This window comes from Nematostella vectensis, chromosome 9 (genome assembly GCF_932526225.1).
Source record: "Nematostella vectensis chromosome 9, jaNemVect1.1, whole genome shotgun sequence".
Taxonomy (NCBI): domain Eukaryota; kingdom Metazoa; phylum Cnidaria; class Anthozoa; order Actiniaria; family Edwardsiidae; genus Nematostella; species Nematostella vectensis.
The window spans coordinates 12,666,377-12,692,587 of NC_064042.1; the positions used below are offsets into that span (position 1 = coordinate 12,666,377).

Below are 26,211 nucleotides of genomic sequence, written 5' to 3' on the forward strand. Positions count from 1 at the left end.
AACAATTCTTAAAGTGATTCGGATAGCAAACTTGCAAGGAAATGATTGGAAGAAAGCGCTTGATGATTTCCTCTTTCAGTATCGCACAACAAACCATGCCGCAACTGGATGCTCGCCAGCCGAACTCCTAATGGGAAGGCAGCTCCGAGACAAGCTACCTAGTGTAAAGATTCCGAAGGATAGAGCGACAGAGTCAGAGTGGCAACACAAACTTAGGGACAGAGACGCTCTATCAAAACTCAGACAGAAAGAGTATGCTGATGCTAGAAGACATGCTGAGCCAAGTGGAATTGATGAAGGCGATGAAGTACTGCTGCGACAGACTCGCCGCGAGAACAAACTCTCTCCAGTTTTTGAGCCTGAAGCTTACAAGGTTTTGCAGAAGACAGGTAATGCAGTTGTACTGGAGGATTCTGATGGAAATAGGAAGATGAGGAATGTAGCACAAATGAAGAAGTTCATCAAACCACAGGAAGCAGTCGCCGCAGACATGCTGCCTACTCCACCTGAAATCGCGCAGGAACACCAAACCGCACCTGAGACCCAGAACCAGTCCACACTTGATTGTACAGCTGAAATGCCAGCGTCTCCTGGTTCTCTAGCCAATCAGCGATTTAGCTCCTAGTATGGACTTTAATGCTAAGTAAGGGGGGGATGTAGTGTCCGCCGCGTTGCATTATGGATTGTTAAGGTGCGCAATGCACCATGGTAAAACACATGTTAGAGATCCGCCATCTTGTATTAAATGTGGAAGACCACGAGTCTGTTTCTTTTTGCTTTGTTCCTTGCCGAACACCACAGGAAGGAGGAGAGGGGACGGGCAACGATACAGAGACTCGAAGGATGGACAAACTATGCCCACACCGGGGTCATTTCCTGATGATCTTGAAAATCAGGGAGAGGGGTGGGGGCAAAAGCCCCCAGGCCCCTCCCACTGCTACCGTCGAGGATTTTTATGAATGCACACCAGGTTATGGAAAGTGTGAATCGCTCAGACTCTGACCTTTCTATTTACGGACCGAAGCAACCCTTCGGCCCCAAATGGTTCCGCTGTTGGTGGTTTAAAGCAAGAATGAACTCTCTCAAGATAACATTTTACTTTCTATGGCATTTATCTACAGGTTAATTAAACTCGTACTATCAAGAAAGAATAAGATAAGAGAGGAACGGCTGATACTAAAGAGTCTCTTATCTTATACTCTCTTGGTAATCTTTCTATCATTCTCACCATGACAATATCAAAACAATGGCATTTCCTGACATGACCAGCACTTAGGTTATCTATTTTAACATTCCTGTCACTACACCTGTAACATATCTAACATCTATTAAAATAATTTATACGAATGAAATCGTTATGAATACTATTAACAATTTGAATAATTACATTCGAATATTCTACAAGAATGGACACGTGTTGAATTGTAAGATGTTATACTGTGCGCGTTTGAATTCCGATTTAGCCCCCCCGAAGTTTTCCCGTTTTCTTAATATAAAATAGAAAACGATTGATGTCGGCTAGAGAAGGAATTAATTTTTGTTATACAACTTCACTGGTAAATCGCGCGCTTTGATTGGTCAAGTGACCACGTGTTATTGGAGGACACACGCACACTTGGTGTCAGCATGCGCGCGCCCAAAACTAGATTGTAATGTAAGATAACTTTTTGTAAAAAACAAATGGATCTCATTTTTTGTGCGTCTGTTCTCTAACAGTTGCACAGGAGACGTCACAGGGTGTCATGACAACAGTCACGCAACTCGACTGCGCCTCGTTGCGTATTATCTTGTTAATGACACGCTATGACGTCATCTGTGCATCTATTAGAGGACAGACACACGCAAAAATGGGATCTGTTTGTTAAGTAAAGGCACCAAACTAGAAATGTGAAACAAACCGTAACACAAAGGTCTGAATGGGGCTAGCGGCACACCATAAAAAAAGAAAATAAAAACGAGAAAATTTAGGGACTGGCTCGTTTCATTGATGTTTAGAGTATGAATAACTTAAATGTTTATTTTCGATAAAAGCATTAACGACTGAATAAACGTGCTGTATTATATATAAATAAATATCTTTGTCTCATTAATCAAGTATGCTGTACGCTTGAGTAGGGTGGGGGCTCGTCGCCCCTGTCACGTGACTGTTCCGAGCGAGCTGCAAATATATCTGGGTTTGTAGAAGGCATAGCTGTTGGACTTGATGGTTTACCATTGGATACGCCGTTGCCATAGAGACCTTTAGGCGAGGGACCCTGAAAAGAAATAAATTTTATTTAGTGTCATACAAAGAGACGGGCGTAGGGACAGACAGAGACACAAAGACGGACAGATAGACCGAAGAAACGAGACAGACAAACAAAAACACACAGACAAAGATAGACGGACGGACTATCAGACAGACAGAGACACAAAGACGGACAGATAGACCGAAGAAACGAGACAGACAAACAAAAACACACAGACAAAGATAGACGGAAGGACTATCAGACAGACAGAGACACAAAGACGGACAGATAGACCGAAGAAACGACAAACAGACAAAAACACACAGACAAAGATAGACGGAAGGACTATCAGACAGACAGAGACACAAGGACGGACAGATAGACCGAAAAAACGACAGACAGACAAAAACACACAGACAAAGATAGACGGAAGGACTATCAGACAGACAGCGACACAAAGACGGACAGATAGACCGAAGAAACGACAAACAGACAAAAACACACAGACAAAGATAGACGGAAGGACTATCAGACAGACAAAGACACAAAGACGGACAGATAGACCGAAAAAACGACAGACAGACAAAAACACACAGACAAAGATAGACGGAAGGACTATCAGACAGACAGAGACACAAGGACGGACAGATAGACCGAAAAAACGACAGACAGACAAAAACACACAGACAAAGATAGACGGACGGACTATCAGACAGACAGAGACACAAAGACGGACAGATAGACCGAAGAAACGACAAACAGACAAAAACACACAGACAAAGATAGACGGACGGACTATCAGACAGACAGAGACACAGACGGACAGATAGACCGAAGAAACGACAAACAGACAAAAACACACAGACAAAGATAGACGGTAGGACTATCAGACAGACAGCGACACAAAGACGGACAGATAGACCGAAGAAACGACAAACAGACAAAAACACACAGACAAAGATAGACGGAAGGACTATCAGACAGACAAAGACACAAAGACGGACAGATAGACCGAAGAAACGACAAACAGACAAAAACACATAGACAAAGATAGACGGGAGGACTATCAGACAGACAGCGACACAAAGACGGACAGATAGACCGAAGAAACGACAAACAGACAAAAACACACAGACAAAGATAGACGGAAGGACTATCAGACAGACAGAGACACAAAGACGGACAGATAGACCGAAGAAACGAGACAGACAAAAACACACAGACAAAGATAGACGGGAGGACTATCAGACAGACAGAGACACAAAGACGGACAGATAGACCGAAGAAACGAGACAGACAAAAACACACAAACAAAAATAGACGGAAGGACTATCAGACAGACAGAGACACAAAGACGGACAGATAGACCGAAGAAACGAGACAGACAAAAAAACACAGACAAAGATAGACGGGAGGACTATCAGACAGACAGAGACACAAAGACGGACAGATAGACCGAAGAAACGACAGACAGACAAAATCACACAGACAAAGATAGACGGAAGGACTATCAGACAGACAGAGACACAAAGACGGACAGATAGACCGAAGAAACGAGACAGACAGACAAAAACACACAGACAAAGATAGACGGAAGGACTATCAGACAGACAGAGACACAAAGACGGACAGATAGACCGAAGAAACGAGACAGACAAAAACACACAGACAAAGATAGACGGAAGGACTATCAGACAGACAGAGACACAGACGGACAGATAGATAGAAGAAAGATCAGACAGACGAGGATACAAAGATGGACGGACAGAAAGACTCTGTTCCTGATTTACGACGGAATATCACTCTACAGGTCTGTAACTAGGGGCACTCGCTTAGGAAAAAAAATGTCGTGAAAGAGCCAAATTCTGGGGATACTGAAACAAACTTGTAATATTATCAGGCAAAGAAAAATAAATCTAAAGTTGTATTTCTATTTCGTGATATTTTCATGAAAGTATATAAGCGTATGAAAAACTGTACCGCTCTTCCTTTTTGTAGAGGATTGTTTTGTTGTTGTTGTTGTTGTTACGGGCTCTACGTACCCTTGCGTTGTGTGCGAGGAACATAGCTGAAATGTCCGTGAAGGTTTGCGACTGCGGGGACCCCGACATAGGGGTGCTGTACGACGAGTTGTGGTAAATAGCAGAAGGTTGAGGAGGAACAGAAGTCATTGGGAACGAGGTTTGAGGCTCCATGATGCCGATCTGCCAATCAAAAAAATCGAGTTAAAAAAACACAGGGAAAATATGTAGAGTACTCGAGTAATCGAGTCGAAACACACGACAGAGTAAATCGGTCTCCTGAACGTAACTCGTGAAGAAGGGAACTGGAGTTAAGAACTTGTGAAGGAGCGAGAATCAAAACTCGCGAAGGAGCTAACTAGAACCCAAACTCGAGAACAAGCAAACTGTAATCAAACCTCGTGAAGGTGTGAGCAAGAATCAAACTTTGTGAAGGAGCGAACTAGAATCAGACCTTGAATAAAAACTCGATACATGATATAAATGACCCACCTGGTTAGTTCTCATATGGAATGGGAAGTTTCTGTTCGCAGCAGACGGCCTCGTTATTGCCTGAGTTATAAAGAAGAAAAAATTAGTAAACAAATTTAAATGAATGTGAAAACATGAAAAGTGGAGTTAGAAGACATACTCACCAAGAAAAAGACGTGAGCGAGAAGGGAGACACTCCACTCGATACCATGCACAATTTGCTCCCTACAAAACGAATTCTCATGTGAGCACATAAAATGAAATATTTATTTATTATTATTATGATGATCACGATAAAGAACGTTGAAGTCGATGACGGTTTACATTGGTGACAAAATAATGATTTCTGCAGCTTGATGATTCTGGTCATGAAGCTGGTAACTATAATGAAGATGAATGTATGATCATCATTTTTATGATTGTTGTGATGATGATGGTGACCATAATGAATATGATGATGACGATTGTGGTTTTGATGATGATGATGATAATTTAACTATAATGAAGCCGATGAAAATGATTATGATGACCTTGCGCCTGCACTCCATGATAACGTGATAACAATCGAACAAATTACGGTTGGCGGAAAGGTTTCTTTCTTCTTGTGTACTATATCAAATTCGGTGCATCAAAGAGGATATGACATACTGACCTTGCCCATTTCTGTATTACATATGCAGAGATTAACACTATCACTGGCCCAGCAAGAAACCTGTAAAACAGTCAAGGCAAAAGGATTTAGAACAAAAACTCGCAAAACTTCAGGTTTTTAGGGAAAGAAAACACTAGACTCCTACGCAGTCGTTCTGACCTCTTAGGCCTCTCTCTCGCTTCCTCCTTACCTACTTTCTTTCAAACAAGCCCCCAGCTTCTGTTCCTTACCGCAACCTCCTATCTAAGCGCTTAGAACAGCGATGTATAAGCGCTATATAAATGTTATTTATATTATATTTATATTATCTACCCTGAACCCCGTTTTTCCACACGAAGTGATAAACGTTCACGCGAAGATTATAATATGAAACAGTACAAACGGTAGTGAATTCTTCGTGACTCTCTGGTATTTGCGAAAAGTTCGCCAACAGTCATTCTTCCTGACTCTCTGGTATTTGCAAACACCCCGTTTTTCCCCACAAAGTGATAAACGTTCACGCGAAGATTAGAATATGAAACAGTACAAACGGTAGTGAATTCTTCGTGACTCTCTGGTATTTGCGAAAAGTTCGCTTGAAACAGTCATTCTTCCTGACTCTCTGGTATTTGCAAACACCCAGTTTTTCCCCACGAAGTGATAAACGTTCACGCGAAGATTAGAATATGAAACAGTACAAACGGTAGTGAATTCTTCGTGACTCTCTGGTATTTGCGAAAAGTTCGCCAACAGTCATTCTTCCTGACTCTCTGGTATTTGCAAACACCCCGTTTTTCCCCACGAAGTGATAAACGTTCACGCGAAGATTAGAATATGAAACAGTACAAACAGTAGTGAATTCTTCGTGACTCTCTGGTATTTGCGAAAAGTTCGCCTGAAACAGTCATTCTTCCTGACTCTCTGGTATTTGCAAACATTTCGCCAGAAACAGCAATCCTTCCTGATTGTTCTGGTATTTGCGAACATTTCGCCTAAAACAGTAATTCTTTCTAACCAATCTGGTAATTGCGAACATTTCGCCTGAAACAGTTATTTTTCCTAACCTATTTGTTATTTGCGAACATTTCGCCTGAAACAGTAATTCTTCCTGACTCTCTGGTATTTGCGAACATTTTGCCTGAAACAGACTGAAACGGTAGTTTCCTATCTCTGCCTAGCAGAAGCAGGCGTAGTAGAATTCGACAAGACCATTGTAGATTAGTTTTTACACTTATAGCACTCACCAACCAGTATAGAAAAACCAAAACGGATAATAAAAAGTGGCCTTTGAAGGAAAGTGCTTCAAGGTGAAGAATGTGCCATAGCAGAACCATAACCAAGCCTGGTAACAAACAAGATGAACTATAAGATAAAACATAACAGAACCATAACCAAGCCTGGTAGCAAACAAGATGAACTATAAGATAAAACATAACGGAACCATAACCAAGCCTAACAAGATGAACTATAAGATGGAACATAACAGAACCATAACCAAGCCTTGTAACAAACAAGATGAACTATAAGATGAAACATAACAGAACCATAACCAAGCCTGGTAACAAACAAGATGAACTATACAATGGACCATAACAGAACCATAACCAAGTCTGGTAACAAACAAGATGAACTATAAGATGGACCATAACAGAACCATAACCAAGCCTGGTAACAAACAAGATTAACTATAAGATGGACCATAACAGAACCATAACCATGCCTGGTAACAAACAAGATGAACTATAAGATGGACCATAACAGAACCATAACCAAGCCTGGTAACAAACAAGATGAACTTTAAGATGGACCATAACAGAACCATAACCAAGCCTGGTAACAAACAAGATGAACTATAAGATGGACCATAACAGAACCATAACCAAGCCTGGTAACAAACAAGATGAACTAAAAGGTGGACCATAACAGAACCATAACCAAGCCTGGTAACAAACAAGATGAACTATACAATGGACCATAACAGAACCATAACCATCAAGCCTGGTAACAAACAAGATGAACTATAAGATGGACCATAACAGAACCATAACCAAGCCTGGTAACAAACAAGATGAACTATAAGATGGACCATAACAGAACCATAACCAAGCCTGGTAACAAACAAGATGAACTAAAAGTTGGACCATAACAGAACCATAACCAAGCCTGGTAACAAACAAGATGAAGTAAAAGATGGACCATAACAGAACCATAACCAAGCCTGGTAAACAAACAAGATGAACTATAAAGATGGACCATAACAGAACCATAGCCAAGCCTGGTAACAAACAAGATGAACAATAAGATGAAACATAACAGAACCATAACCAAGCCTGGTAACAAACAAGATGAACTATAAGATGGACCATAACAGAACCATAACCAAGCCTGGTAACAAACAAGATGAACTATAAGATAAAACATAACAGAACCATAACCAAGCCTGGTAACAAACAAGATGAACTATAAGATGGACCATAACAGAACCATAACCAAGCCTGGTAACAAACAAGATGAACTATAAGATGGACCATAACAGAACCATAACCAAGCCTGGTAACAAACAAGATGAACTAAAAGTGCCATAATAGAACAATACTAAATTCTGTACAGGATTAAGTCTGAGAGAGGCTCTGAAAGGCAAGTATCCTGCATACTTACAATTACTCTGAGTATACATATCCCAATACCAGCAGGGCTCTCATATACATACAACACATCAGCTGGATCAAAAATCTAAGGAAATAATCGGGCAAAATTAAGTGAACAATGAAAGTAAGTTAAGAAAGCTTTGAAAATGGAGGGAGGGACCCTATAAAACAATGACAATGAGGGTTGCTAGCGAACAAACAAACAAAAAACATTTACCCCAAAAGGTAGAAAAGGGCATGGGAGGAGTGTGGTTGTAACATGTTTACCCTTAAGAAGTACCAACAACTGGTACTGTATAGTTGTATTAGTCGAAAAAAAAAGTATAATGAAACTTATTTCATTACGAAATCAGCTTATTTCGTAAATAAGCTTATTTTGTAAATAAAATACGTAGACAAATAACGTGTAAAACGAACCAAGTCTTTCTAAAAGAATTTTGCCACCTTGAGTTCAACAACCTTAAGGTACAGCAACCATTCGTGCCATACTTATAAAGGAGGACAGAAGAAGCGCTTGTAATACTAAATAGGCTTTATCCTGCTGGGATCACAACTGGGGTTGGGGGAGGGGGGGTAGTAAGGATGATGAAGAATTGTGTTAAAGAAACAAAATGGTATACTCACCACAGCTTCATAGATGAACAAGACAACAAAACAAACAGAGTATAAAGTGCAGAATATGCCAAGTTTGACTTGACCTGTACTACTAATACGACCCCTGCAAAGTAAAGCATAATCTTGGTTAAGGGAGAGCCTTAATGTCAAGATCTCAAATAAATAATAATAATGGAAAACACAATGAACATCTAAGACAAAGTGGTGATCAGCTTATTTTGAAATAAAGCACCCCCTCTACATAAATCTTTTGATTGTCCAATGTTATAATGCCACAATAAAACCCTGACGCATGTCTGGGGAGTAAATGAAGACCTTGGCCAGAGTTTATATGCAAGAATTTTTGCTTTTATAGAAACCTGGTGGCATTTTAGTATACAGTGATGACTAAAACTATTGCAACATTTCACTGTGGTAACCTCGGTAAAAAAACGCGGTAACCACGGTTACACCTCTGCGGTCGGACACTCTAACCTCAGCAAAAAAGTGGGGTAATTAGCCGCTGTTTTCAACCGCGGTACAAGACCCCGGTTTTACCGCGGTTAGGATGTACACCAACGTACTACAAAAAGTACACACGATCCCGGTAACATTGCTCTATAATTGATATTCACTTAGTCTTACTTATGGAAAACATAGTTTAAATTAGAACAGCGTTCTTATTGACATGCAAGCAATTGCTAATCTCAAAGGTTCTCTGTGGACTACAAGTTCTTTCTGGAAGGATAAATTGTTTGTCGATCTGATTGAAGAGGAATAATCGGCTGCAATCAAAATCAAAACCTATGAAATTCTTCAAAAATAAATTAAAATTCCAAAATATGAATACAATACTTTGGTACCCATTTATCAAATAGACTAAAAGTAAGGTTCTACAACACCATAATAAAGCTAATAAGAAACCAGAATTTAGCTAGCTAGAAGCAACAACAACCAAGACAATTGTTTTTGTTTCAGCTTGTCCTGTTTTGGCCCTGGGGTTGCCCCATTGTAAAAAGAGAATGGAATACTCTACAAGACGTAGATGGTCTTTATTTTCATATTCACCTTGTCACGGTCCAGCCCTTGGCAAGGAGAATGAGTAGAACAAGAAACATAATATGTGCAATGTAATGGATTGCACGAGCAGCAATCTGCGCACTGTATACAGCAAACCCTGTGTTGCCATAATGAACGTAGTAACCAATGTTCACACATATACTGACAACTGAAAAAAAAAAAAGATTATGTTATTAAATCACTTATATACCACTAGTTACTCCTGGTACTATTAGAACCCTGGTAACTGGAGCCCTTTGTATGAAGGGAGCTGAGTTATTTAAAATGCTCCCAGCATTTAGGAATCTCAAAGATCTTCTTTAAGAATCTCAGAGTTAAAATTTATAGGTTGCCCCCATTCTAAAATGTCAGCCTTGAGGGTGAACTCCCCTGTATCTGACACTGGCTTACTAGGTGTTTTAAGCACGACATTAAATTATCCTAATCATTTCCACATTATTAATCCCTAAAAATCTTACATCACTTACATTCTAAAAGTAATGACCATATAAACAACTTGTACGTGTAGTGAAACAGCCGTCGACTTATAAGCACATCTACAAACAACCAACAGGCAATTAACATTGATATTTAGTTAAATCATACATAAATGCATAAAAGCAAAAAAGAATAGGATTTTTTTTTCAAGACACATTTGATAGGGGGATAACAACATATAAGTTATAGTGTTTTAACAGAGATGAGATCTTAGAGCATTAGAGCATGCCCTAACAAAATCTCCCTTACATTAGGTGCGGTCAAATTCTTACTGTCTCCTTAGTCTCTGCTGCACAGACTTTGTACCCCAAGGATATTACTTACATGTCACATGTATAGCTAAAACAATGACAATCAAAAACGTCACCACAAAGAAAATATCCATCTTTAAAATATCTGTAAGCAAAAAAAATTATTTATATGTTAATACATGTCAACAATAGTCAACGATAATAAATAATATTTTTTGGACAAAATAGAGAATAGTAAATGAAATATGTACTCTTAGCAAATGTTTTCAAGTGTCACTTTTATTTCGCGATTTTAAAAGATTCGTGAAAATAAAAGGACGCGAAAATTAAGTGTCGCGAAAATTAGGATGCAAAAATTAAGTGTGCTTTATGGAAACACCTTGTCTAGTAATCTAATGTACATATAGTACGGTAAGGGGTTGAGTTAGACTTGCATTTATAGATTGTTAGAAGACTAAATTTAGCCCACGCATCGTTTAGTTACAAATTGTTTCAGTTTTGATGATTACAGCACATTTTAATTCCACTTGTTTTGCTTGATTTTATTATCCCCAAATCGCGAAAATAAAGTGATCGGTATGAAAATAGTAAAAAATCACGAAAATAGTGTAGCGAAATATCGCCACCCAAAATCGCGAAATTTTGACGTTGCGAAAATTAAGTGTAATAAGGTACTTACGTCGTTCATCTGCTGAAAAATGCATTGTCCAAAAATCATCTCCATTTGTTAGATTTAATTCATACTTCAGTTTAAGCCCCTGGAATATTAACAAAAGAGGAAAAAGGGGATTGAAAAATGGGAGGACAACCTTTAAAGATCAGCTTTATTAATTTTTACTTTATTTTTACTAGAGGGTGTGATCTTTTCTAAATATGACATTACCAAACATTATCCAAATATCCAAAGCTTATTACTGCCACAACATTTAGATATAATCCATAAAGGTCGAAGCTTCTTATTTAACCCCGGACCTGGAGGGGTTGCTTGTGTGGGGTCAAGGAAACGGTCACACCCTGATTCCATGACGGAAAAACATGACGTGACACGTCAAATAAGCCCATTTCACATCGAATAAGGCGGAGAATTTCTCTGAGTACTTAGTAACTTATAGCAAACAAAATATCAAGTGCGACTTTTTGTTAAGTGTCATTGAAATTTGAGTTTTTCGTCCCTGAGTACACAGGGCAATGATGATCAAGAAAAAAGTATCTTAAAAGCCAAAATCTGGTTATGTGCACTTCAGCATCACGTTATTTGTGTTTTAAAAATTCAGTCCGTAATACAAGGAGCCTATAGCCACTGAAGAAATTGTGTCTTCTATCTCTATCTGGGATTGCACGTTTTCCAGGTTTTTCCGTCATGTCCAACCTGATTCAACCTATGATACGGGTCCTTCAGCAGGATCTGCCAAGTAAGGCAGACTGCTGGCTATGAATAGAGATTGTGTGAGCCATCTCAGCTGATGCCGATAAAGAAGATAATGATGATGATTCAATTGATGTTTAAAGCCCCATTGTCACCAGTTTACTTCTGGAGGTCCGACGGAAACCTCAGAATCTATTATAATCCGAGATATAACAGGCCATCCGTTCTAAATGATGAATCAAAACCTGAAAGAAACTTCAAATAGACACACTGCTTTCAATATTTTGAAATATTTCTCGCGTTTTCCGTTAAAAATCATCGGAGATTGTTAGGTAAAAGACCGGAAGTAAACTGGTGACAATGCGGCTTTAATTACTGGAACTTAGTGTGCCCAAACATTTGTAGGAGTCAAAATGGAAAATAATAAAACACTCCAGTCAGCTCACCTTGGTTCCTTTGCAATTACTGACAACTATATACCACCATCGAGCTCGCATGGAAAGGAACTTCCTGTCACCTGCAGATAAATAAGAGGTCAAGGACGCAGAAAGCTAGCAAACTAAGTAATGTCAGTAGGGCTGCGTGAGAGAACTAAGAAGAAGTGTAACAACAGAATTTCAGGGTTTTATTTATGTGAGGGGCCTGGGAAAAGGGACAAGGCATGATTGAATCAAAAGGGTATCCAATCATTTTGATTTTGATCTACAGTGGAATGAATATTCTGTGCTTTGTGGTATTGTTAATATTAGACTACTACTGCATATAACAATAAGATAACATGACATGATTAAGTCAACAATCAGTAAAATTGTTTTATTTTTTAAGAGGGTGGGGGGGGAGGGATTTTGTGTACATGAGAAAAGGCCCTTGCAAAACCCCTGTAAAGAAAGCTCATGAGTCCTACATATTAGGAGATTATTTGTAGAGTAGAACTTGCCAAAATGGGGCTTGTATTTAAGAGAAACTCTACACAGGGATGACTTCCGAGTCCTTTAATCTTTTAATTATATTTATACTGTAAGGGATTTGATACTGTAAGGGAGGTGGGGGAAGGGGTCGGGAGATGGGAGACTTCCATAGAAACAGATGGGGGTGATCAGAAAAAGCTAGGGCTTTCCCTAAGTCTACTTTTATGGAGAGTCCACCCCTTACCTCCCTGAGCATTTTCAGACTAGTCACTTACTAGTGCAGTGGAGCATATCTTTGTTGTCCACAATTACTTTCTTACAACCAGACCACATAAAGGAGGTTGTTAAATTGATAACTTGATTGTTGCCCCTATAAAGCTTGTCTTCTCTAGTTGTGCATGTCTGGGTAGTAAAAACAGAGACATTTTTATGTCTATCATACAGTAGAATTACCTATTATTTCATGTGAAAACACTTTCACAGTTCACAGTTCAGAGTACAGTCAGCACTCTTGATAGGGAACAGGTGCAAATCCAGGGGTATCAATAAAGGGGGGGGGGGGGGCATATCCAGGGGTATCAATAGAGGGGGGCATATCCAGGGGTATCAATAGAGGGAGGGCATATCCAGGGGTATCAATAGAGGGGGGAGGGGGGTGCCAAGGGGTATCAATAGAGGGAGAAGAGGAAATCCAGGGGTATCAATAGAGGGGGAGGCATATCCAGGGGTATCAATAAAGGGGGGGTAAGGGTGCCAAGGGGTATCAATAAAGGGGAGGGTGCCATGGGTATCAATAGAGGGGAGGGGGAGGGTGCCAAGGGGTATCAATAAAGGAGAGGGGGGAGGGTGCCAAGGGGTATCAATAGAGGGGAGGGGGAGGGTGCCAAGGGGTATCAATAAAGGGGAGGGGGGAGGGTGCCAAGGGGTATCAATAGAGGGGAGGGGGGAGGGTGCCAAGGGGTATCAATAGAGGGGAGGGGGGAGGGTGCCAAGGGGTATCAATAAAGGAGAGGGGGAAGGGTGCCAAGGGGTATCAATAGAGGGGAGGGGGAGGGTGTCAAGGGGTATCAATAGAGGGGAGGGGGGAGGGTGCCAAGGGGTATCAATAAAGGAGAGGGGGGAGGGTGCCAAGGGGTATCAATAGAGGAGAGGGGGGAGGGTGCCAAGGGGTATCAATAAAGGAGAGGGGGAAGGGTGCCAAGGGGTATCAATAAAGGAGAGGGGGAAGGGTGCCAAGGGGTATCAATAGAGGAGAGGGGGAAGGGTGCCAAGGATTATCAATAGAGGGGAGGGGGAGGGTGTCAAGGGGTATCAATAGAGGGGAGGGGGGAGGGTGCCAAGGGGTATCAATAAAGGAGAGGGGGAAGGGTGCCAAGGGGTATCAATAAAGGAGAGGGGGAAGGGTGCCAAGGGGTATCAATAAAGGAGAGGGGGAAGGGTGCCAAGGGGTATCAATAGAGGGGAGGGGGAGGGTGCCAAGGGGTATCAATAAAGGAGAGGGGGAAGGGTGCCAAGGGGTATCAATAGAGGAGAGGGGGAGGGTGCCAAGGGGTATCAATAAAGGAGAGGGGGGAGGGTGCCAAGGGGTATCAATAGAGGGGAGGGGGAGGGTGCCAAGGGGTATCAATAGAGGGGAGGGGGAGGGTGCCAAGGGGTATCAATAGAGGGGAGGGGGAGGGTGTCAAGGGGTATCAATAGAGGGAGAGGAGGAAATTCAGGGGTATCAATAGTGATGTACATAACAAGAACACTAAGTGAATCCCTCATTAAAAAATGCATCTATAGAGGGGGGGCATATCCAGGGGTATCAATAAAGGGGGGGGAAGGGTGCGAAGGGGTATCAATAAAGGGGGGGGAAGGGTGCGAAGGGGTATCAATAAAGGGGGGGGAAGGGTGCGAAGGGGTATCAATAAAGGGGAGGGGGGAGGGTGCCAAGGGGTATCAATAGAGGGGGGGGGGAAGGGTGCCAAGGGGTATCAATAAAGGGGAGGGGGGAGGGTGCCAAGGGGTATCAATAGAGGGAGAAGAGGAAATTCAGGGGTATCAATAGAGGGGGGGAAGGGTGCCAAGGGGTATCAATAAAGGGGAGGGTGCCAAGGGGTATCAATAGAGGGGAGGGGGGGAGGGTGCCAAGGGGTATCAATAAAGGGGAGGGTGCCAAGGGGTATCAATAGAGGGAGAAGAGGAAATTCAGGGGTATCAATAGAGGGGGGGCATATCCAGGGGTATCAATAGAGGGGGATAGGGTACCAAGGGGTATCAATAGAGGGAGAAGAGGAAATCCAGGGGTATCAATAAAGGGGGGGGGGCATATCCATGGGTATCAATAGAGGGGGGAGGGTGCCATGGGTATCAATAGAGGGAGAAGAGGAAATCCAGGGGTATCAATAAAGGGGGGGGGGGGGCATATCCAGGGGTATCAATAGAGGGGGGGAAGGGTGCCAAGGGGTATCAATAGAGGGGGAGGGTGCCAAGGGGTATCAATAGAGGGAGAAGAGGAAATCCAGGGGTATCAATAAAGGGGGGGCATATCCATGGGTATCAATAGAGGGGGGAGGGTGCCATGGGTATCAATAGAGGGGGGGAGGGTGCCATGGGTATCAATAGAGGGGGGGAGGGTGCAAAGGGGTATCAATAGAGGGGGGGAAGGGTGCCAAGGGGTATCAATAGAGGGGGAGGGTGCCAAGGGGTATCAATAGAGGGAGAAGAGGAAATCCAGGGGTATCAATAAAGGGGGGGCATATCCAAGGGTATCAATAAACGGGGGGAGGGTGTCATGGGTATCAATAGAGGGGGGGAGGGTGCCATGGGTATCAATAGAGGGGGGGAGGGTGCAAAGGGGTATCAATAGAGGAAGAAGAGGAAATCCAGAGGTATCAAGAGAGGGGGAAAATTGGACAGTACCTCATACGTTTATTTACTTCAAACAAATTGACTTTTAATTTTTTTTATTGGTGGATATCCACCCAATCTACCCCCCCTGTATCCGCCCCTGGTAGCTGGAAGCAAGACAACAGAACTGGTACAGTATGGTAACAAACAAATCCTGCAATTTATGCTAAAAACAAGACATAATGTATTTCCCAGGTATTCATTGCTACTGTGGATGGACCTAGTGAACTATTTTTTTCTGTAGCCACACCCATGGTTATATACAAGGATAAATACTATACCTCAGGGCCCTAGCTGTCCCCCAATATTCCCCCCCCCAAAAAAAAAAAAAAAATATGCAAACTTGCATTTGGTTTTGTTGGGAAGTATTCTTATTCCCTAGACTCTTATTATTGCTTAAAAAACTATTAGAAGCCAGTAAATGCAAGGCTCAAGATATTTTTTTTTAGCTTAAAATAAATTAAATAAAAACAATAAATACTTTACCTGTCATTTAACATGTCCAGACTGATTAACTAATTGTTTTTAGCTATGGAACACCTGGCTTTGCAACAAATCTCTTTGTTTGAACTTAAAATCACCAAACCAAGTAAAAATATTTGATCAACAGCAAATGCCAGAAATCTTGCTCCTGTTTGGTTGAAAATTATTGGCCTTTGTTGAAAAATCTTCAGGTTTTCATTTGATTTTAACACATTGACCCCTCAACCGGCCTGTTCCGGCTTTGGGAAGTACCCACAACCCAAAAAATTCATAATGCAAAATAAACACAAGAAGATGAAGATACTCAGGCATCAGTCTAAGGGATAAATGGTCTTGCAGATATGCATCCAACCAAGGTGTTGGCATCTACTCTTAAGCCAAATAATAGCATAGGTTCTTTGACAAATCTCAAATCGAACAAGGAGAGAAAAGCAGAATCACCCCTCTCAATAAAACGCTCAAAATACCACACAAGGGAGAGAGATCAGCAAACACAGCCCAAGACACAAATAGATACCTTTATTCTGATCCTCCAGGTACACTTCCATGGCCTCAAAACACAATGTCCACTCCTTGAAGGCTTGTACAACCACGAAGAGGTATTTACGGATTGCAAAGCATTCTGGGAGATCCAGGGGAAAATTCACGAGGGGAGGGCCAGTCAACACTCCTCTCCCCAAAGTCAGATGGTTTTTTTATAAGTCTTTTCACCCCGAAGCCATACAAATCAATTCCAGGTCATACAGACCCAGAATAGCAGTGTAAACAATTTTGGAATCAATTTGGTTTCAGAAAAGACAGCATTTAGGAGAGCTGTGGTGATTCATTAGAAAATTATTTTCTCATCCAGGCAAAGCCAAACAAGAAAAAATCATCATGAATCCACCTTTGCTTGCAAATATCCATAAGCAAGGCACTCAATTATGGCCCAAAAGACTTCATGATGTCCTGAGACACTCTCCTAATATGCTCATAGCTGTATTTTTGATGAAAAATACAAGCAACCATCAACTTGTGCTGGCTTCAGCACAACGACAAGGGATTAAAAGTGGAGACCGCAAAGCACTGTTAGAAAGCTTGCATACCGCTAACTAGGTGCAGCTGTGTTTGACTTTGACGGGCTGTATAAAACTCAGAATAGGGGGGAGGTATCTGTTTTCAGTATGTTTTTGTAAATTCAGCTCAAAAAAAGCCAGGAGTCAATGGGTTAAGAAAAAAAAATCACAAAACTAAACATAGTAAGAAAACCAAATCTTCCATTTTTTTAGTCTGAAGGCTGACAATTTCCAAAATAATAAAACACTTTAATTATCAAGATTGTATCTTTAGCTATATACAAGATTGTATCTTTAGCTATATACATATCAGAATGAATATCCTTGTGGCTTTAGAATATCTATGATAAAGAACAATATGCATACAAACAACAAGAAATTAAATAGGATGTAAAGCTGGGTTTCAAAATTAAAGCCCTATTGTCCATTTGGTGACATATATTTTCATAAGCCATAAATAGAACTAATGTTAATAAGTACAGCATACTCATTTTATTAGTGACTCGACAAAAAAAAAATTCATGATTTTAGAGCTAAAAGATATATTTTTAAATATAAGTTTTCTTATGTTTAATATCTTCTGGATCATGATTATTGGTTAAAAATGAAACACAGCCAATAAAAATTGCATAGGTGTCAACCTCGCTTTAAGAAAAATCTTCAAAAAATACAGTGAATGTATCAGAAGTCACAAGATACAGTAAATTTATGGATATTCTAAAAAAAATTTGGCTTCAGAAAAGATGCACAAACTTGTGACTCCCGCCTAATGTGGAAGAGTTGACAGCTATAACAGCTATTACATACTATACAGGGCTTCTGGAATTACGCGGAGAAAAACTCCAAATTATGCTGGATTCTTTGCTAAATTACGCGGAAAATCAATCATTACGCGCTAAATTACGCGGGATTTTGCAATACATTTTTCTTTAAAAATCAAAATTTTGCTGGATTTTTTTACTGAATTACGCGCTATATTACACGGAATATAAACTGTTACGCCCATAATACATTTTGTACCGAAGGAAAGCACGAAATAACTTGAAAAGGTTATTCTTTTGCGTGAAAATATCTTAGGCAAGTTTTCATTCGCTCCTAGCCACCAGCCAATTAAAAAAGGTATTTTATTATTAGTCCTAGGCCTTCGCGGTTTAGCAAAGAATGCCTAGTCATTTTATTTGTTTTCGAAATTCAGTTTAAAATATCGCACTCTTACGAAGAATATCTCTCTTTTTTATGAGAAATAGAGGTAAGAACCCTAAAAGAACACATCAGCTGTGAAATTAAATGTTTTGTCTTTTAAAATTTGGCCAAATTACGCGGATTACACGGAAAAAGTCAAATTACGCGCTTCCACACAAGCGGGTAATTCCAGAAGCCCTGACTATATTAACAATACCTGGCTAAAAACTGTTTTTGAAAAGTTTATAAAACATCATAATAATCAAACAAATTAGAATAAAAATATAAAATATCCTTATCCACTTTCTAAGCACTGACGTTTCAGCTGTTCAAGTCTAATAAAAAAATAGTTAGTAAAATTTTCCAACATAAAAAATGCTTTATACACACCATTTTTCATTTTCACATTAACTATATATCATATTCCAGGAACAGTGAAAAAAGTTCCAAGTTTAGAATAAAAAAGTACAACTATTTGGGTTGTGTCATACTATGACCCAAATGAAATACAAATAAAATAGCTTTCTTGTAATGAGTCAACCTCCAGCTCTCTCATTGGTGATTAATAATTGAATATGGCTTTCAATATAAGAAACATTGTATTGAAAACATAGCAAATATCACAGGGGACAAAAAAATGAAATTGGTCCAAGAAGACTAATATACATTGAGTATCCCTCAATTTTGGTGTTTTGTGGTGATATTGATTTTCCACATCTTTTGACACTTATTTTATCAAAATCACACAATTTCCTCCAATATGTGTTAAAATACATGCTGCACCATAATATAAGCACTTATAAATTCTTATCTAATCATATGCAAGCAAATCAAGTTTTCCAGTCACATTTGCAAATCTGGTTGCAAATGCTACTGTTTGGTCGCTGTTGATCCTGTTTTGTTTTTGCTTAGTGGAACCATAACAATAACAATATATGTTTTCCAAACAAAACAATTTCAACCTAATTAATTTTTTTCTAAATGAACTTCATATACCCTTTTTGTTCTATCAGTTTTATGTGAAGCAGAGACAAGCAAAATGGATTCATACAACAAAAAGGTCAATAGTCACTGTCAATAGATTTTCAAAACTCTTAAAAGTAAAGGATCTTTAAAGTTAAATTCATAAAAAAAACAAGCTGAAGGTTTATAGAACAATGGATAATTGAAACCATATCTTCAAGTGGTCCATTTGTGACCAACTGACAGTTACACAGACTTGCATTTAAGTACCATTAAATTGAATACTCATATTTAATTCAATGTAAAATAAATTTGCATTTAGTGCTACTTTAATAAAAAATATTGGTACTTTATATTTTGGATGAAAAGTTATCTTTAATAATGGTATAACTTCCTAGAGCAGACGGAACAGCATATACTAAAACACTGTATAATTGCAAGAAATCTACCCCCCCCCCCCCCCCCCTACCCCTTTTAAATACATGTGCAAGCTATTTCAATTAAATCTTGATTAATCAGAAAGAAGATTATATTCTTACCATTCCGACTTGGGGATAAGCGTTCGGCCACTGGCTGTCGAAGTACATAAGTATATTTTGTACTGCATATTCCTAAAGCACACATTAATCAAAATAAGAGTACAAGAAATGATACAAGAGAGTACAAGAAAGTCATGCCTAATCCTTATTTCTTGCTTTAAAGTTATCTGTTATTAGGCTGTATTAAGAAAATCGTCTATACCATTGTAAGGAGTGAATTTTAACACAGTTGTTGTTGTTTCTTATGATAGTTATACTCTGTTGATGTTGTTCGGGTCCTATCACAGCAAGCGGTTTCGATCTTCTTTAGTGCAAGCGAAACACAACCTTACCTCCGGATACTCGAATCTGTATCTCATCTCGCCATAAGAATCTTTGAAGCAAAATCGTGCAACAAATTGCCAGTCCTAAACCGAAAGAATTAAAGTACACCACTAAGGTATAAGTTGAACCCGTATCAAATTTTCACTCCTACTTACATTCTGTCAAATCAACTCCGTTAGAAGCGAAAAATATTATTGTAAAAATCTCACCTCTCGAGTATCTATATCCCCAGCGACTATTTTAGCTGTAACTCCGGATTGAAGCCATACTATTAGCGCGATTGGTAAAACCCATACCAAGACAACAACCTTCGCCATGTTTATTCGCCTGTCTCTTGTTTGATGATAATTTATTCATTTCTCTATTTCTCGATGAATGGTGTTGCCAAAGTTACACAAAAACAAAATCGCGGACATCTTTGAAGCATGCAGCTGGGCTCTGGGACGCGTAAAAAAAATACTACGCTGGATTGCGCTTTTACAAATTCGAACATGAGACGAAAAAAAAGTCACTAAATATCGACAGTGCTAAATAACGTATGCGCATGCGCGTGTTCTGGCGAAAACAGACAAAATTTCAGTGTTTGAATCGTTCGAGTAAAGGTACGAAAGGCTTTAACCGCGCGGTACTGGAACTAGTCTTGCGTTTTTCAGCACTGTCCTAAATATCATGGTCACTAACCGGAAGTAGTTGTTCTTGTACGCATGGCCTTGGCGCAGGCGCATATTCGCTGAACTTGTTGGTTCGTATGTTCAATGAGATTGTTTGAAAAAGAAGTAGAAGTTTACCTCTAGAGTGTTTCTTTTGCATAATTTAACTGTGTGATGAAACGCGCTTTTATTTTGTTACTGAGCAATTTTTTTAAGCAGTTAAAACAAACACATGTTTTCCTGAATCGCGGTCGTTAACACGCCATATCAAGTCATTGCCACAGATGCTATACATTCCTCCCCTTCCTCTCTGTGGCTGATTTGGGGTTTTGCAATAATGCCAGTTCCGTAGGGAATAAAGAAACCAGAAAGCTGAACTTCAGTAGTTTTGGGGGGTTCATTCATTCCAATGCAGATGTTCCTATGTGTTTGAATTTACAATAAAGGTGTTTACATAATAGGCTTCCCTATAAAGCATTGTTTACATCATTCTGATTAAGACTTTTGTTACAAGCGAGCGACGCTAGTTGTCAATAAGACTAGCAATGAGATAAAGTAGAATTAAATCCACTTTTTGGCGGCCAAAAAGGTGTACGCTTGCACCCTGCGCACCCCCCTTGTACGCACCCTTTAGATGTGTGCTTCAATGGAAGCACGGGTGGCCTAGTGTGTTAGCGCGTCGGCCTCTCACCGCTGTGGCCCAGGTTCGAATCCTGGCTCAAACTGGGGATTTTTCCGGGTTCCTGCCTTGAATCGAATTTGTCACAAGTGAGTTGAAGTTACTCTCCCGTGTTTCCAGTCTTCTCGGATAAGGACACTAAACCGGAGGTCCCGTCTCTTCAAGCTGTACTACACTAAACCTGAACCGAAGGGACGTAAAAGAACCACTGGGGACGCAATAAACCCTCTGGCAGTGACCACACCCAGTGACAGTGCTTACTAACCGAGGTTACACTTGAGTTGGAGCCGTGCTCTGTTGTGTCAACCTTACCGCTATTTCATATGTGTAATAGTGGTAGAAGCCTTATAAATCATAAGCGCAATTTAGCATAAGTTAAAATCGAGGATGACCGCGCGCTCCTGGGTCTAGTCCCTGCTGCGGCTTGGGCGCCCCCGGTTATTCAGGCCTTGGCACGTTTGCATCCTCTCTGAGAGTTCTGCAAATCTCGCTCGACTCAACACTGGATTCGTGGGTTTTTCGCCCCTCCCACCACACCCTTAGAGCATGCAACTGACTAGGTAAGTATATTCCACCGAAAGGTGTAACGGGTATCTCCCTGGGGGGCGGGGAGCTGTGCCCGGAGGCCTGGCTCCTCGGGTGCGCTTGGTTAGGCGGTTACCAAGCTATCCGATACCTGATCCCAAACTTATCAGATGATGAGTTTAAATGCAACTTGTCTCGCATCGTAAAAAAAAAAAAAATTGCAAATCGCATGCGTCATGTCACACGTGATTTTTTGCGACCTGAAGACATTTGTTGCGGAAAGTAGAAGTTAGCTCTACTTTTTGTGTGCGACTTTGGGAATGAAAAACACTAGTCACTAGTTTTTTGCGAGACAATTTGAGGAGAAAAAAAAACGTACGTGTGATGGGAAAAAGCTATTAGCTTTTCTATAAATTTCTTAAAACCTTCCACTTATATCAATCTAGCCAAAAGAAAGCATAGATAATCTTTCAAATTTTGAAAAGAGAATTGCATTTGATTAAAATCTGAATTTTCTACAGATATCGCGATGTCGATTCCCATCCTGGCTAGCTCTAGTAGTAACCACCACCCCACCACTGCGCGTAAGGATTTGCTCCTTTTATTTTGTCCTACTTTCCCCGCGGGTTCCGTGTTGTTGTTTTGCCAACTCGATAGGAATGAAAAGAGATCATGTAAAATAACTCGGAAGAAGAAAGCTAGCAAGACTGGCAAATACATACTCACAAAAAGCTAAATCCCTAATTTTTGCATTTCCAGAAATAAGGGACATTAGCCAGCGGTTTCTCTGGGCTCACATTTTGCTAGGCCCGCGAGGAATAACAGCGGTATCACAAAAAAAAAGAGATTCCGGCCAGAACAGGGGCTTTCCTTTTGTTGTTAAACTAGAAGTTTTTAATCAGGTTGACTAAAATTCCAAATAAAAGAAGTATTAGCGGTATTTAAACGTGCAAGGGGCATCTCTGATTTGATACGTCCAATGATAATGGAAGTGCGGCAGTCTTGCTGAGGTTGGAAACATTATATGCGCAAATTTAAAAAAAAATGTATTTTAGAAAGGCTTTATGGTTCCCCTGTGTCTATCCCAGAAAGCCGTGGGGCCGTTTAAAAACAAAATGGAGAACGGACGAACGGAGGGAAGTTGTTCTTGCGGAGCGCACCGTTTTCCTTGCTTCATTCTGTATCTTAAAGACAACAATAATGGTTCCTGAACTAGGCATAACTACATGAAATGTTATTTCTTCGGGAACAAGATTGGAAGGCGCTACTGCCTATTTTATTGGCCAATTTGATGGAAGGATAGTCGATTTACCAATTTCGAGTCCTGCACCTGTGATGCGGGGAACAGTTCTACCTTTTAAACGACTACTTTTATGCCCGATTTCAATGAAATTACAGATAATGTATGGAGGATTGTATGCTCTCAAGCGAACAAAAGTGCAATATCCAAGGAACAATTATAGGGCTTTCTCTGGCATCGTTTGAACGGAAAGTGTATCACTCGAATGGCAAGGTTTTTTTTTCGAGTCCTGCATCGTGAGCCCAAAATCTCTGAAACGAGAAAATTTGATAAATTGTGACGTCTCCCCACATTTCCTTATAATAAATGGCAGCCATTTTGATATTGTATGTGCACTATTACGCGTGCGTGGCGGCCATGTTGTCTCTTATTTCTGGGAATGGTCTGAGCAGAAAGGAAGTACCGACGAGCGATAAAATGGCTGTGATACCGCGTTTGATTCAAATCCCGACTATATAGTATAGAAATGTTTAGAAACAAGATTAAATAAGTACAGTAATAATTCTCTCTTCATTTTCTCACTATTAGTGAAGCTCAGATACTTTAGCTTGCTGGCTTTGATCATCACAAAAGTGCATTCCCTCTCTACAAGGATAGTTTTATGAAATGTATTTTCATGGATTCCTTCTCAATTCACCGGAATATTCACAAAAATCAATATCATATCTAACATACAAATTTCGTTTGACCATTAGGAAGATAATGAATGTTGAAAAACCACGAAGAAGCTGCAAAGTTAGAGCGGAAGCGGTGTTTGAAGCACGAGGTTTTCCGCTTTTGATTTTGAAAGTCTCTTTTTTTACACGTTTTCGAAACTTTGCAATTCTCGAAGTACTACATCCCCTTAATAAACCGCAACTGCCTGTATCCTTGATGCTAGAATTAAATTTTCGATTTTATTAGTGCGAATAGATGGGGTTTTTCTTCGGTTTTAAGTCACAAAACAGCGGCAAACAATAAGATGTAAATGCCAAAAGCGCGGGTAAAAATTAGCCTCGTCCCCAGGCTACTCCCTTGCTGTCAGCTCCATGATGCTTTGCGCGCAGACTCACACTTTCCAATATGGCGGACGCTTCAGTGACGTCATAGCCATGAAGAGTGTGATAGGCCCGCCGAGAAGCAAAGGGACGAGGCTAAGTAAAAATACTCACGCTCAGTGCTGGGGGTGGTGGTCACTAAAAATAGCCAGGATGGAAATCGACATGGCGCGTGGGTAATACCAAAGTGTCCCTCTCTTATCTTATGCTCTCTTGGCCGAACCTAAAAGTAATTGAACACAAAGAATTCTTATCTTATGCTCTCTTGGCCAAACCTAAAAGTAATTGAACACAAAGAATTTGTTTTGTTCAAATGATAAGAAAATACATTCTAAACCATATCCCAAAAGTTCTCCAAAGATCTCGCAGCCAATTTTGTCGGCCATCTTGAATTCTTTTGTTATTCATGGGCGCACTGGCAGAGCAATCTGGTTGCGCCATGAATAGAATACAAGGTTGCTGACAAAAGAAATAGTTTATAGCCAAAATTCGTTGTTGCGCGACCTGCCAGTTCGCCAGGGTCGCGCAACAACGAATTTGGCTGTAAGTTGTTGAATTTCTAGATGTTCCCAAGAGAACTTTGGAGAACTTTTAGGAAGTTGTTGACTTGAATTTCTTACTTTTGGCAGATTCTTAACACACGATGAAACAAAACTGCTTTATTGCTTTATAATTCTCTGTCGGAGGCTAAAGTCCCGAGTTTCTTGTGGTGATAATTATGACTGTTGTTGATGACGGTTGTGGTTTGACTCAATGTGTAGATATACCCACCCCTCCCCCAAAAAATGAATATACTCCACCAGGAGAACATGTTCTCCTGACCCCACCCCAGCCCCCAAAAAATTATCATCCTTAAGATTTTTGGTGGTTGACAGGTATGGACATGCTACTGTCATTTAAGACCGAAAAGGTAAAACATTAGATTGGCTGGGCTACTACCGACCCTGAATCTCGTAGATCTCATAAATTGAAGTTAAAACTGATAGCTTGCTTTATTTTACCCTCCTATAACAACTAAACATCTTACCTTCTTCATTTTTAAATCAAAATGCTTGCTTTGTAATATTTTTGCATGCCCTGTTCTGTCAAATGCGCAAAGCTCTAAGAACTAACCTCCATCTTAATCAGCTGGTGTTCGGAAGAACGCCACTCGATTGGAGGGGTTCCGCTCAGATAAAGAAAATTGAGAATTTTAAACTTTAATAGTTGTCCTTACAGCCCCATTCCCCTCTCATTGTTCAATATGATCTCACGAACATTATTCAACTAGACGCATGGCTGCGTTAACTCAGGTTTCTTTTAAATAAGATTTCCCGAATAAGATTTTTTTGATGTGTAGAAGGCAATAGTAAATTCATAAAGACGTTAGTGATACTTTGAATGATCACTGCTAACGGTTACTAAGTTTGATTAGAATATATCTAAGCTGTTGGGGTTCTATTGCAGAGATAAGCTTATCCTCATATGAAAAACTTTACTTCAGAATATCCACAATACACAGTTACTTATGTGGCCTCCACTGTATGGACGGCAGGCCCGTACCCCTGAATTTTCTTGGCAGGGGGGGGGGGGGGGGGGGGGGGTGCGTGATCCGAAAAAGTGGACCTTATATTTCCGGGGGGGAGGGATTTTTCTTTCAATATTTTGACTCGATGTAAAATTAGCTGAAAACCGTTTGCTTGCTACTTCAAATAATTTTACATTTTGAATAATTAGTTAATGCAGTAGATAACAGGCTGCTACTACTTATATTGACATTTTTAACTGTAACTTTAAAAATTGTATAAACTAAATTTTAATCACTATAGACTCCTGGTGCCCTTTTGGAAAACGCTCGACATCTTTTAGTGTGGCTATACCTCAGAAGGTTTGGCATTTGTAAGCGATTTGAGCGTATTTATGATGAC

The 26,211-nt window shown here is 40.2% G+C and overlaps 1 protein-coding gene across 1 annotated transcript; it reads right to left on the reverse strand.

Moving 5' to 3' along the window:
* Positions 1-1,082: 1,082 nt before the first annotated feature.
* On the reverse strand, positions 1,083-21,335 carry LOC5506790 (transmembrane protein 145). The gene is made up of 17 exons (XM_048732993.1): positions 20,323-21,335; positions 20,122-20,196; positions 19,790-19,861; positions 12,951-13,077; positions 12,214-12,284; positions 11,081-11,159; positions 10,475-10,546; positions 10,141-10,209; positions 9,662-9,821; positions 8,624-8,717; positions 8,010-8,084; positions 6,596-6,693; positions 5,373-5,432; positions 4,885-4,945; positions 4,742-4,801; positions 4,271-4,432; positions 1,083-2,255 (listed from the first exon to the last, which is right to left on the reverse strand). The coding sequence occupies exons 1-17, from the start codon at positions 20,428-20,430 to the stop codon at positions 2,091-2,093; spliced, it is 1,608 nt and encodes a 535-aa protein (XP_048588950.1). The 5' UTR covers positions 20,431-21,335; the 3' UTR covers positions 1,083-2,090.
* Between the last annotated feature and the right edge of the window lie 4,876 nt (positions 21,336-26,211).

Coding starts and splice junctions, on each gene's coding strand:
- LOC5506790 (XM_048732993.1), bottom strand. CDS start 20,430: ATGGCGAAGGTTGTTGTCTTGGTATGGGTTTTACCAATCGCGCTAATA. Junction 8,085..8,623: donor TGTTCATCTATGAAGCTGTG/GTGAGTATACCA, acceptor TTATTTCCTTAG/ATTTTTGATCCAGCTGATGT. Junction 2,256..4,270: donor TCCTCGCACACAACGCAAGG/GTACGTAGAGCC, acceptor ATTTCTTTTCAG/GGTCCCTCGCCTAAAGGTCT.